This window comes from Chenopodium quinoa, unplaced genomic scaffold (genome assembly GCF_001683475.1).
Source record: "Chenopodium quinoa cultivar QQ74 unplaced genomic scaffold, ASM168347v1, whole genome shotgun sequence".
Taxonomy (NCBI): Eukaryota; Viridiplantae; Streptophyta; class Magnoliopsida; order Caryophyllales; family Amaranthaceae; genus Chenopodium; species Chenopodium quinoa.
Genome location: NW_018743893.1, coordinates 751764 through 766041, shown reverse-complemented (window position 1 = coordinate 766041; position 14278 = coordinate 751764). Strand labels below are relative to the sequence as shown.

Here is a 14278-nt window from a genome sequence, read left to right as displayed (position 1 = left end):
CTATTCTGAAATAATCAATTACAGATATCACACCCTAACCAGATCGTCCAGATGGTATTATCAGTAATGCCTAGATATAAAGGCCAAAACTCAATTCTGGTAAGACCAGCTCAAACAACTCCTATACATACAATATGAAGAAACTTTAATTTGTTTGTACTTGGGTAATTCCAAAACATTTTGCTCAAGTTATGGCTTCGCTTCTTTAACAAAACAAGAGACAACAGCAGACAAAGAGTCACATTGTCATGCCAGTGCTATCCCTGCTTTTTCCGTAACCTACTCATACATTATATCAAAGGGGAAACATAAGGGGGAAAAGAAACTGAAGCAATCTCTAGCTTGATTTCAGTAGGTTATCTAAGGGCTACAGGGTTGTTAGAAGCAGTGAACTTATGTGTCCAGGGCCTGAACAAGTTGGAGATGGTTTAAATATTACAGTATGCAGTCATATCTTCAGGGATCCAAGATATTACTCTACCGTGGATAATTGATAGCTGGTAGCACCTAGATCAGTCAATCAGGAATGCATAAAAAGGCGCTTGATTTCATGAAAATTCAAATGATTGGAAATCGTTTATAATTGGTCTTGTCACAACTTGTGTTGTTGGGATACCATAATACATCAGCAAATACAGAGAGAATTCGATGAGACTTCAATAAAAAAAATAAAAAAAAAAAAAAAAAAAAACTTAAAAACTTTTTAAGTCTATATTTCACAACTAGCAGGCTGCATCTTGCAACGTTGGTAGCAGTGTCACCATATAGCAGGCGTGTGCAAATAATCAAATCAAGTCAAGCAAGGAGGTTTATACTAGAGGCATTCTAAATGGTCATTTGTAATCCTAGAGTGGTCGTCTAGCTCTCTTTATGATATGCTCATATTAATATCCCAAGAGATAGGAGGTTCATACTCCACATCATTTTGCAATAATAATTATCATGTTTAATACATTCTGACAGCAACAAAATAAAAAACGAGAGAACAAGGATTCAGAGGGGCACAATTTTGTACCTGGCTAGTTCAGTTCCTCCAGTTCAATGGAGTTAGTATTCTACCGGTAAATTCCCTGTTAAAGAACAAGGCTTCAATATGTAAATCTGCATACATTAACCTATAGTCATTAGCACTTGCAATCTTTTGTAGGTGAGAAGTCTTGGTGTCATAACAAAACATGTACTTATAGCGCTCCAACGAGTCATTTACTGGTTAGGACCCAAAATTTATCAGCATATCGCTCATCATAAAAAAGTCTCACAAATTCGAATTGTCGAAAGAAGCTGTACGACTTTGAAGTAGAAATCCCATTAAAGCACATTTCCCAGTGACACTCTCCTCTTCCATTTCTTTTCAAAATTCACATCGAGCTCTTTGTTTTCGACAGACCAAAAACGGCTATTGTATTTCCATAAATGAGCAGATTGTGATGAAGTTTAGTTCCACCCGGTAATCGCTTTACCTGAAATTTTTCTTCAGAATAATTGAAGCAAAGCACATGATCGTATTTCAGCTTCCGTGTGAAATTTAGATTCCAATCCACATCTTGAATGCCACTAAAACTAATCATCTGGTATCAGAGCTAGGTTCAACAACATTATTTTCTTGTGTGATTCATGATGGTGACTATCGTCACTTATGAGGGTGACATGTTTAAACTCACGGCGGAGAATTTTCTTATTGGAAGGCCATGATGGAGGATCACTTATATTGCAAAGATTTGTACGAGCCAATCACTTTCGAGAATAAGCCAGAAGGAAAAAGTGACAAAGAATGGGAGCTCTTGAATCGAAAAGTATATTGATCTTAGTTTATTTGAGCATGTTTCCTCTTACTCTAATGCATATGAATTATGGACAAAACTTGTAAATAAGATTTTACCTAAGTGTATTTGTAAATAAGATTTTCCTATTTTGTTTTCTAAATTTGGTCAATATAGGGTATTATACCCCATTTAGTTCACCTTATTTTCACTAATTTCGTATCAGATTAGAAAAAGAAGACATTTTTTTATAGTTTTATGTGTGATTTTTTTTCGTCATAAACTAGCTTAAATTTAAGTACGTAAAAGACAAGATCATATCAAAAAAAATTAAGCTCATATGGAAAAAAAAAAAAAAAATAATAATAATAATAATAAATAAGTTGCCAAACTTGCTTTATATGCTATAACAAGATTTCTAGAACGTTATAACAAAAACCTATCAAGTATCAACATAGCTTTCCTAACACAAGACACACACATCCTAATGGAGGCTGTGGAACCCTTCTGTTGGGAATGGGAAGTCTTTGCTTCTTCCCCCTTGCCCTCTTAAGTTTGCTTCCAAACTCAACCAATTACTTTATGTTGTAATGATTACAAAGTAGTAGCTTCTAAAGTTGAAGACTTGTCATCATCGGTACCATCACAAGTGAAATTGCCGTCTATTCGCTCAGCGATCACCGTTGGGAGATAAAAACTAATTCCGGGATCATTGTCGCAGGTACGTGTTTTTCAGGAATGCAAACTAATTGGATTTTCTGTCAAATTGGGTTCCTAATAATAGTGGTTATCGACTTTGATACCGAGGAACTTAGCTTCATGGAAATTCCAGAAGCAAAAAGTGTGGGTGTGGTTAGGAGATTTGTTTTCCTCTCCGACGACGATTCGATAGCAGTTTGCAGTTTGCAGTTTGTCCTCTCAGAGGAAGAGGAAAAGGAGGCAAGGAATTGGAGGCTATAGTTACTGACTTATATACCATCGACTAATGGAAAAAACTTGTGTGCACCTATACGCCTGCAAATAACATTATACGGAGTATTCAGTTGTTGATTACATTAATGAAATAAAATATGTAAACAAATATTTTAGGAGTGTAAATGTCTTCGCTCTAGTGTTAATACGTTTTCAAAAAAGACAATTAACAATAATGAAGGAAAACAAAATAAAAATAAAAAAATTAACGTTAATGAAGGCAAAATAAAAACTTGTACATAATAATCAGGTAAACATGTAAACGTACATTTTAAAAGGTATAATTGGTAGCACACTATTCATAAGAGTAATTTTGTTCTTTTTATAAGGTAGGGATAACCTTTATTTTAACATAATGACTTTTTTTTTAATTAATATAACGACTTCTGAACTTTATACCAACTTCCCCCGTTCTACCAATGATCCCATCGCATATTTAAATGTAAGTTGGTAAGTCTTATACGCGTTGTCCGCACTTCTTGTAATAACGGAAAGGTAAATGTCGTTAATGGGCTTAGTTAGTGTTGTGTAAAGGCTTAGTATGCCTATAGGAACTTATGTTACTTTACTTTATTTTCATGCATTGTAAACTTAATTAATTAATGTAAATTTAGCTGTTTCCAAAATAAAAAATACAGAGTAAAATCCAAAAAAAAAACTCATTTCATTTGTTGTAAACTAAGGTTTTTTTTTTTTTGAAGGGTTGTAAACTTAGTTTAATTAATGTAATTTTAGCCGTTTTCAAAATAAAAAATAAAATCCAAAAAAACTTACAGAGAATTAATACAAGCTTGAAAATTTTACCCTAGACCCTCATGTAGGGTGTTCTACCTACAACCCCATCACAACTGCGTCGTTTTGTAGCTGCTGTGGGTAGTAGTGTAGTACTCATGAACTGCCTTGATTATTTTTTTTCCTTGTTTTTTCTTTTTTAATTTCTTCCTTTCTTATTATTCTAGCTTTGTATATATGATTTTAAACCTTATATTTTCTCTCTCCTCAATTGATCAACGTCAATTGATTTTTAATACATACATTATCTTTGCTCAATTTATTTTCTCTCTCCTGATTTTCTTCCTTTACCATTTTGATTGAGATTGCAAAAGTGTGTTTCACTCTTGCATTCGATTGATTGACTCGTTTGTTCATCAATGTGAGTAATTATGATCATAATTTTTTTAATTTTTATTATCAATACTATGTTACGTCAATGCTCTGTTTATTTCAATGTAATTTTGTTACTCAATGTTTTTTGTGTACTACTATTTATGTATTATATATTTTTGTTGCTTCAATTCCATATTTTGATTTGATGATGATGAACATTTTTGGATTGCTAATACTTTTTATTTATTTCTTTAATATGTGTTTGAGAATTGCGTGTTTTTGTTTCGATACCTTTAATTTTTTTTAATTTTTTTTTTTGTTTTGATCATTTTTATATTCTTAAATAATCATTTATATTTTATCATATCAACATATTAATTTATTTATGTTCACTTTCCAAGCTATATATGATCATTTGTTTTTACTTTTTTGTTTTTTTTATAATATTATGTGTTAAAATTTTACAAATTGATCATGTGCAGTTTTGTTATTGAACATTTTATGTATTAATTATTGATCATTTTTGGAACCGTTTATGTTCATTTGTAATATATACTATACATTTTGATTATGATGATGATCATTTGCAGCTTTGTTATTGAACATTTTATGTATTTATGTTTTATCATTTCTGGTGATAGCACTCTTCAATCCAGCATATGTGTTGATCTAGATATTTCATCTCTTGTTAAGGTTTTGTTTTTCTGATATGTTTATTTAAGTATTTGTAACTGAACATTTATTGATTTTATATTGATCAATTGACTTTTTTTTTTGCAGGCAAGGGATTTAAATATTGTTGAAGGTTCTGTTGTTCAAGCTCGTTCTAGCATTTCTACAAATAAAGGTGTTGCTAGTATTAAAATTAATGCTCAAGTGAATCCAAGAGTTCCAATTCATACTAGTGCGTTTACAAAATCTCAAGCTGGTTCTTTTGTTCCACCCACAGTTCCTAGCATTGTTCAAACTTCAGCTCAGGATTGTTCAAACTTCATTCCAGAAATGTTTAAACCCAATTCCAGAAATGTATATATACATTTTTTTCATACAAAGATTAAAATGAAATATCAATTACAATAATTTTTTAACAAATAATATCTATAAGCCTATTTCCTCTCAAATAAAACATCTATCTATAAAACTATATACTTCCTCCGTTACGCATTATGTGCAACAATTTCCAAAAACGGATGTTACACATTATGTGCAACAAAGTAAAAATTTTCATTTATGGTAAATATTTTTGTGTAAAATGACCCATGTACCCTTACTTAAGTTCAATAACACACATTAAATTATTAAGATTACATGTTATTATTATATTAAACCAAATTAATTTATTTATGATTTAATCCCTAATCTTAATCTCTCTCCTCCCTCACAACCTATCCACTGCCATCATCACCAAGTGTTCTCTCACCTCCACCACAACCACCACCACAGCAACCATCACCACCACAACCACAACTACTTTTCACTCTCTTCTCTCACTGCCACAACCCCAGCCCATCTCCTGGCCGAAATCTCCCACCCAGCCAACCACCCATAACCTTGAACGGGTCCATCGTTGCTGCCCTGAAATTCCTAGAAAATTTCCGACCAGCCACACCGAACCCAAAAACCGCTTCTCTTTCTTTATTCTTCTTCGAAAACCACCACCGATCGAGTCACTAGGCTTCTTTTCCCCCGTCAAATTTGTCGCCGACTCTTTTCCCCCTTTTTATAGCCACCGATCATCCTTAAAATTGAAACCTAAAAATCGATTGAGGTTGGTTTTCGGTGGTTATGGAGGTTGTGGCTGCGAATTTGTTGAGGTTGGTTATGGAGGGGTTTCAGATCTTAGTTGTGGCTGCGATTTGGGTGGGTTGGGGTTTCGGATCTTGGCGGTGGTGACTGGGTTACGAGTTGCGGTGTTGATACGAGTTGTCAGGAGTGGGTTTTGGGTGGTTATGGTGATGAGACGGGATAGGGTGGTGGTGGTGATATGGTGATTACGAGATGAGGTGGTGGTGGTTTCGGGGTGTGGGTAGATGTGAGTGGTGGTGGATGTTGCTGCTGTTGGGTGTTGGGCGTGGTGGGTGGTGGGCGTTGGGCGTGGTGGATGTCGCTGCTTGTGGGTGGTAGTGGTGGTTGATTAAATTTTCCTCTTTCTCTCTCATACCCTTAATCACAAACCCTTTACTTTATTAATCACCTATTAACAAAATTTGTCTTGGGAAACGTGCAACAAGGTATAATGTGTAACGGAGGAAGTATAAGATATGAACATATACGCATTCATAATTGAACATATGACTCTACTCCACTGCAAACTTTCTTGCTTTTCTTCTATTTAACCTAGATTAAATGTTTTCTTTAAATAACATCAGTCCTGCTATGTATTTCATCCTTAGCTCCTAATTTGATTTACCTGTTGAACAAAATAAATTAACAAATGTTAATTATATACACTATTTTATAAATGAACAATATATCTTACATTATTGAACATTTATCACACTTACATTGTTTGGTTTCAAATCACCAATCCAACTCTCATTAGGATTAGTTGTGAAGGTTTCTATATGATTCAAAATGTATACTCTTTGTATAATCAGCGTTGCTAAGTCATTTCATCTTGCTAAGTCATTTCTATACTCTTTGTAATTTTTATCATCAATACTTTGTTGTGTTATAATGCTCTATTTATTTCAACTTAATTTATATATTAAGATTCTTTTCGTTGTCAATTTTCAAATTTTGATTATGATTATGATGAAAGTTTTTGGATTGTTCATACTTTGTTATGAATATTTCGTTGCTTCAATTTATTTCATTGCTCTATGTTTGAGAATTACGTGATTTTGTTTGTATGCTTTTAATTTTTTTTATTTTTTTGGATCATTTTTATATTTTAAATTAATCAATTATGTTTTATCATTTGTACTTACTAATATTTTTTATGTCATATATGCTTATTTGTTTTTACCATTTTTTCTTGATAATATTATATGTCAAAATTTTCCATATTGATCATGTGCAGTTTTGTTATTGAACATTTTATTTGTTAATTAATTATATGTTTATTTAAGTGTTTGTAATTGAACATTTATATATTTTATTATGAGCATTTTTTTTTTTTTTGCAGTCGAAGGATTTAAATGTTCCTACAAATAAAAGTGTTGCTGGTGTTTCTGCTGTTCAAGCTCAATGTAATGTTCCTATAAATAAAGGTGGTGCTGGTGTTAAAAATAATGCTCAAGTTAATCCAAAAGTTCAACCTACAGTTTCCGGCATTGTTCAAACTTCAACTCAGGATTGTTCAAACTTCAATGAAGAAATGTTCAGGCCTCATTCCATGAATGATCAATCAACAAATGTTCAAGTTACTCCTCCCACACTTGAAATTTTACATTAATTTGAAATAAAACTTACACTTCTTCTTCAACATGATTTTCTCCAAAGTACTTTTTTCCTGTAGTACTCTTCTCTGAAACATCTTTTTTGGTTCTACAAAAATAATTAGAAATGCACAATTATGCATAATAGTAATTATAATGAAGTTAGATATAATGTTTTCGAACATGAAATTTCATCAACAAATTATAAAATCTAGGGTTTAAACAAACAATTTTACTATAATGAACAAACTACTTACTCTTTTCGTAAAGGTTGTTGCAATTGTTTAATTTCTTCTCGAATGTCAGACATTTCTACTATTTTGAAGCAATTTCGGAGTTTTTGAAGCAATTTTGCTGTAGTTTGAAGCAGTTTTCGTTCCAATTTGTTGGGTTTGATGAGAGAAAAAATCTAGAGAAATGAAGAAGAAGGTTTTAAAGAGAGAAAATTATTTGAAATAGAATTTTATTTATGTAGATATATATATATGTGGGGTAGGGTTATTTTACTGCAGTTAGTGGGTAGAAATAGTGGGTTAGTGACTTAGTGGGGTGGGTAACACTCTAAACACATCGTTTAGAGGGGGTGTAGGTTGGGGTACCTACACTAGGGTCTAGTGTATACCAATTAATACAAGCTCGGTCTATTTATTTATTAGACGGATCTAACCCATTTTAAATGTGGCGGGTCATGGGCTTTAATAGGGCTACAAGGCCTCCAACCCTACCTCTCTCTCAGCTATCTATTGAAGCGCACTCAACGTTCTCCATTGAAGCGCAGTTCACGTTCTCCGTTGAAGCTAATAATTGTATCCCCCATTGTAGCAGCTTCTGAGGTAAGTTGTTTGTTTTTGTTATCATCATATCAATTTCACAATCTAGGGTTTATCTTTCATCTAATCTAATTTAAGTGTCAGTGCATTAAGTGTAGGGTTCGAAAATCTGAACTATTGGTTCTAAATTCTAAAATTATGAAACATCATTACCAAAAGAAAATAAAATTATGATCCTAATTTGATTACTGTATCATATATATACCTAAAATTATGAGATAATTGAATCAAATTTGGTTGCTAATGTATTGCACAACCCTTTAATGTTAGGATTGAACTATGAAATTAGACCTCTTTTTTGTTTCATGGAAGTTTATTGAATATTAATGGGATTTTTAAAATTTTAATATAGATTGAAGATAGATAATTGTTGATTTGATTGGTTGTTTCTGATGAGTGTGTTCCATAATTTTTTATTTGGGTGAATAGAACAATTTTAACTTGAGAAATATGAACAAATTGACAACTTTTTTTTATGGGGGTTTTGATATTGTATAGGATTGATCTGTGAAATTTGGAAAAGAAAATATGGTAGACGAAACTCAACAACCACCACAATCAGTGGTGCATAAGAGAAGGAATAGTAAACCCAACAAACGTCCCGGTATTAAAAGAATGAAATCTGGTCCAGGGATGGGTAAGAAGGCTAAGATTAGCAAGGAAATGAAGAATTTATATCGTAAAAGGGCTAGGAATTACAATTCAGATGATGATGATGATGAGCGGGCAGCTGAAATTGACGGTGAAGACATGGAAGCTGAGAAAGATGATAATTCTGATATCAGTGACAATGAGGCAAGGCCTAACAGAGGTGAAGATTCAGATGAAGAACATGAAGTTCGAACTGGGATAACGAGGTTTTCTGAAGGTTGTAATGCTTTTAGGCAGGCATTTCTCAGTATCATTAAAAAGCATACTGATGATGAGGCACTGGTAATTCTACAAGATTCTGATGTCCATTTCTACAAGTAGATGTTAGTTTGTGGCTCATATGTAAGGGTTTTGTCTCTGCAGGGTCCCGTATTATCAGCACATAAGAAGCTTGTTGTGGCAAAGCTTGCAGAAGAGGTCACTGAGCGGAAGGTTAAAGGCGAAGCAAAGAAGGAAAAGCAATTGGTATGTCACTCTAACCTTCCATATAAATTTGTGTAAAATTTATCTTTTTCAATATTTTATTATCCTGGCACACTCTTTTTACAGTATATTGTTTTGACATTGTAACTAGATTGAGGAGAAGGGACATGTGAAGCCTGCTAATTTCTTAGATTCGCATGAAAAAGTTCTGATAGGTGTTGCCACGAAAGGAGGTATTATAACCCATCCATTATCCATAAACAAAAGCTCACTCCTTAAGTTTTTGTATATTATTTTGAAGCTTACATTATGTCTGGTTTATCAATTTTTGTCCCATGAAATTGGTGCCTTCGTGATGCTTGTGTGCTGAACAATTTTCCAGTTGTCAAGCTATTCAATGCTGTAAGTGCTGCTGCACAAATTTATCTACTAGTAACACATATTTTCTCCCCTTCAAACTTGGCACATTGAAGTTCATATTTTAATTTCACTTCTACGTCTTGTCTCCAGGTTAATAAGGCCCAAAATGCTCAGAAAGGGTTGAATCCTTCAAGCTTTAAAGACGCAAAGGGTATTGTTCTCACTTTTAATTTTTTTTTTTTTTGATATGTTTGCTTCTGTTTAAGGTATAATTGTCTAGGTCCTGTACTGAGGACTCCAATTTTTATACTTAGTTCAAGCCCGTCTGATTTTATTGTTTTTAAGCTGTCATTTTTCTGTTAACACTCTGTTGTCACCCAAAGCTTCCATATCCAAAGTGAACTTATTCACTGATCTAGATTTCATTTCAAGGGTGTCAAGAGTTTTGCCATCGTACTTCAAAGTGTTTTGTTGAAGTTCTTTCCTGCTTCGGATACTTGGAAACTAAAGCTGGTCCAAAAGCTTACATTATACCATATTTTTCACTTGGCCTGCCATCAAGTAAAATATCAACTGAGGTCTGAGGCTGTGATTACATTATAGCAAGCCATGATGTTTGTGTTTCAAGTAAGAAGAACCTATTAGATAAGCCTTTTATGCTTTTGTCCTTTGAAATTTTCTTCGTGGCTGTGAGCATTGGCGTTGTTTGGGATGAGTTGGATTCAAACTTGTTTTGTAAATTAAGCTCTTGTTGCTTGAAAAGGAGGTTGGAAAAGTTGTGGAATGTGGAATATGTTTTCATTGGAAATTGATGGTGCACTTGGAAAATAGGAAAGCGTCAGATTTTTGAGGGTATAACTTACCCTCTTTAGAGTTTCAAGGTCCAAAATATTAGGCTTTTTGTATTGATGGAGTCAAGTGAGCTTATGAGCATCGCTTGACCTCTTTTATTTAAAAAAAAATTGTGTGGTTGGTATTGCTTCACAATTGCTTGAGGGCATGAGGTTTTATGTCTGTACCACACCTGTAGTATTTGGGTGGTACCCACAGCTCACCTTGTTGTCTACAATCCTTATACTTGATAAAAAAAATATATATAATAAAAATAAAATAAAATAAAACACTGATATTAAGTGGTTAAGAATGTAATGGATTTTGAGTGAAGTCAGGAGAACAACCAGGATCAAGACCTCAATGTTTATGGTTGAATTGGGAACTCTTTTACTACCTAATTGAGTGTGAATCTTTCGAAATTCATGGTTTATGCAAGAAAGGAAGTTGGAATAGAGATGAATCCTTTTTGTTTAGTCAGTCTTTGCTGCAAAACTTATTTGACGGGGATGTGCTCTAAGTGAGACTTGGGATGTGATTATTGCAATATTGTACCACCATGAACAGGCTGTCAGACTGTTATTATAGGTTTTCAACCTTTGCTGCCTTCTGTACCTTCTGCAAAAATATATATGATGCATAGTATGAAGAATGAGGCATGAGGGTCAATTGCTTTCCTTCATAAGAGTTTGGATCTAGATTGCCTATCCTGATCTTGTGATCCTTATGACCTTGATGGTTGCTTGCTAGAAGCCCCCTTTGCTTAAATTTTAAAAGCCCCATTCCCTCCTGTCAGAGATTTAGAATTGTATGACAGTGAACTTTTTTGGACAGTTTTGTTATAATATTTTGAATTCTCTATTATTTCATCTTACTTATGATTTTTTAAGCTATTTATTTCTGAACAATAAATTATACCTTGCTATGCCAGCTTTGACGAAGCAGAGAAAAGAGGCATTCATGAAAGAATTGAGCAAGGCTTCTGCACAATCAGCTGATGCAACAACTAAGGTTGAGTTTCTAAACTTTATTCTTATCAATATGTTGAAAGTCTGAAATGCCTCTTCCTACTTCATAAAACTTTGTGTATTTAATTCACCCATGGCCCTCTTAATTCTTTAGCTCATTATAGTGTGGAATACACCGTTTTGAACAATTCATTTGGTTTGGTTTCCAATGTATGCTATGGCTCAAATTTACACTGCAGCATTTATTTGGTTATTGATTATTGTTTTCATTACTATTGAGCTGCTCAACTTTGTATTATACCTTTTCTTCTGGATTAATATGGGATGGGATAACTTGAAAATATGGAACTCCGAACTTATAGAGTCCTGGATAAAGGACGTGAAAGTATGCACCTAAAGGATCCTCCTCTGGATAAACAATGCACTGTGATTGTAAATGTAGAATCTACTAGTCATTATTATCTCCTCAAGATGACACTCTAGCTATAGCTATAGCCGTTTTCTCAATATCAACCACTAGCTCAGCTTTCTCATAAAACACAAACAATTATCTTGCTTTTTCAGAACATTTTGTTTGTGCTGGGTATTGGATCAATTTCAGAATTACAGGAGGAAAAGAGAGGAAGAGAGAGAGAGAATTAGTGCAGCTAACGGTTGTATTGCAAAATCGGTGTAATCTTACAACTCAACAATGGCCTTCTTTCGAGAGGAAGGTGCTCTCCCCATTAGCTACACACTTTCTGGATGGCCAGCTAATTATCCTCATTACTCAACTGCCTAAGCACACCTAAGCATTCCTCCTAACAGAATTATATTCTGTTTTATACAAAGACTAATATGCCCTCATAACAGAATTTATTACAATAACAGAATACCCTTAACAAAACTGAAATGCAATAGCCACGCTGCTTCAAATATTTCCACGCTTGCGCCTTGCATAAGTAGCTGTAATAGGAGGCCTAGTTACGTTCCTTGCAGTTTGCTTTCATCCTCCTACATATTATTATAGGTACTCTATTTGACTCTAATTCTCCCAAATCGTCCTTACCTAGTGCTATTATAATGACCCATATGACTGTTTAATTTTCGTGAGAAAATGAAGCAAATGGGCAATTTACACAAAATGATCCTAATGTAATAGATCCACCTCTAGAATGTTGGTAAAACCTTTTATTATCTGTAGTTAACACAACCTTTGCCATCCCCTTCTTAATTTAATCTCAAATCACCTTACCTTTTACAAGCACATTAAGTATAAACTTTTTTTCTGAACAAGGTTTTCGGCCACATGTAGAGACAATGCAAATTAGAAATCCACTTCCAAAAGCAGTGACCCTTTCCAACTTCTCTTCTTCCCCCTTCTAATGAGGCATTAGCGTTGTTAAGAGTTCTTTGTTGAGCTTTCACTTAAGCTTGGTGTTAGATTTGACTCCCAACATTTGTAAAATGCAGGGATCTTCTAAAGATGGAGAAGACAATTGCCAACCAGCATGGGCACCATTGCGTGACACTTACATGTTGACAAATTCTAAACTGAAGGACTGGGATAAGATGGCAGTGGTAAGTGCTTTTGATTTTTACTTTTCCGTTTGGCATTTATATTTGCTTTAGCTTCCATCTGTTTGCAATTATATATGTTCATTGTCAAGCAAATTGGAGTCCCAAAAGCCTTGGTATGAAATATTCAAGTATTGGTTTGGCGGTTGATTGACTGATTGGTTGGTTTGAAATTTAGGAAGAGGAAAAGGACATGGACATCTGACCAAGATAATTGGGGCTCTTAACTTGGGTTAACTGAAGGATGTATGCTTGGTTGCAAAGCTTCTCATCGTCATTTGAACAATTGTTTCATCAGCATTATACCTGAAGGGGTCAGTGATGCCTGTTTTGAAATTTACGTTCATAACTGGTTGCCTAATCAAAATCACCCTTTTTCCTGAAGATGGCCCTCCTATACAGACCAAAATAGGCTGTAGCAAAATTTTGAAGATTTTCTGAGATAAAATTTACTCTCTTTATGCAGTTGTAGCTAATAGCTATGTACAGCTCCTTTCTGCCCTTGCCTGGATGTATTCTTCTATTAGTGTTTTTTATTGGCTTCTAGAGTTCATTAATTTAATTTCAATTTTCTTTTGTATCCATTTCACGAACTATATATTCCTGTAATTTATGGAAATGCCTCTTTGACCTGAAAATGTTGGAATAGCTAAGTATTCATTGCTCCCTGACATCAGAGAGAACGAGAACGACCGAAAGTTGATTTTGAAATTTTTTAGTAATGTATGAGTTTTATTTGTTCTCCTGTTGTCAATTAAACTGAGAAAGATATTACCGTTGTAATTTTTTGAAAGTTGGTAATATTAAGTTTGACACTGAGTTGTTATGAGTTTCTTACTTTTCATACAGAAGTAATGTGGTATGCACAACACGATTAAGTAACTCTATTGGAGCTATAAGCCTATTAAGAGGAAGGTGTGAGTCTGTACTTTTTTAATTTTTTTTTGGGACAAAGTCTGTCCTTTTGGTTAGTGTTGGAAATATCGCGACTATGGACTAATTTAGGCTGGTGAGTAGGAAATGGTTGTGAATTCAAACCACTATTGGTAACAGCTTGCAAGTTTGGTTTGGACCCAGCTATTTGATGAGATAATTAGAGAGCTTTGGAAAGCTGGGTTAGGTTATTTGTTGCGTATGCCATATATTATTGGTCGGGTTTTCTATCAGGTTTGGTCAGGTCTACTACTATAATACTATAATAGTATAATGTTATACTCTTTACATTTAATCTTTTTTTGTTATTATTGTGTTTGGATATTGATATTACATAGATATTTAAGAAGACATGAAACACCAAACTTTTCAGAGGAACTAAAACTAGGAAATGTTCCCAAATTAAATAGAACTATTCAATCATTTGGGTGACCTAACTAACCAATCTTGCTTGATTAAGAAGCTAAGGATCACATGGGTTAATATAAATTAGTCAATTGTCTCTG

General features: G+C 33.8%; 1 protein-coding gene across 1 annotated transcript; it reads left to right on the top strand.

Moving 5' to 3' along the window:
- The first annotated feature begins 7906 nt into the window (after positions 1-7906).
- Positions 7907-13658, top strand: LOC110686669 (ribosomal RNA-processing protein 15-like). Its single transcript, XM_021863279.1, has 9 exons — positions 7907-8052; positions 8548-8982; positions 9064-9165; positions 9275-9356; positions 9506-9525; positions 9634-9694; positions 11246-11325; positions 12735-12842; positions 13018-13658. Exons 2-9 carry the CDS (start codon positions 8578-8580, stop codon positions 13042-13044), a joined length of 885 nt encoding a protein of 294 aa, XP_021718971.1. The 5' UTR covers positions 7907-8052; positions 8548-8577; the 3' UTR covers positions 13045-13658.
- Positions 13659-14278: the final 620 nt, after the last annotated feature.

Excerpts from the sequence above, each read along its gene's own strand:
- LOC110686669 (XM_021863279.1), top strand. The coding sequence starts at position 8,578 with ATGGTAGACGAAACTCAACAACCACCACAATCAGTGGTGCATAAGAGA. Across the intron at positions 9,695-11,245 it reads AAGCTTTAAAGACGCAAAGG|CTTTGACGAAGCAGAGAAAA; the intron begins GTATTGTTCTCA and ends TTGCTATGCCAG. Across the intron at positions 12,843-13,017 it reads ACTGGGATAAGATGGCAGTG|GAAGAGGAAAAGGACATGGA; the intron begins GTAAGTGCTTTT and ends TTTGAAATTTAG.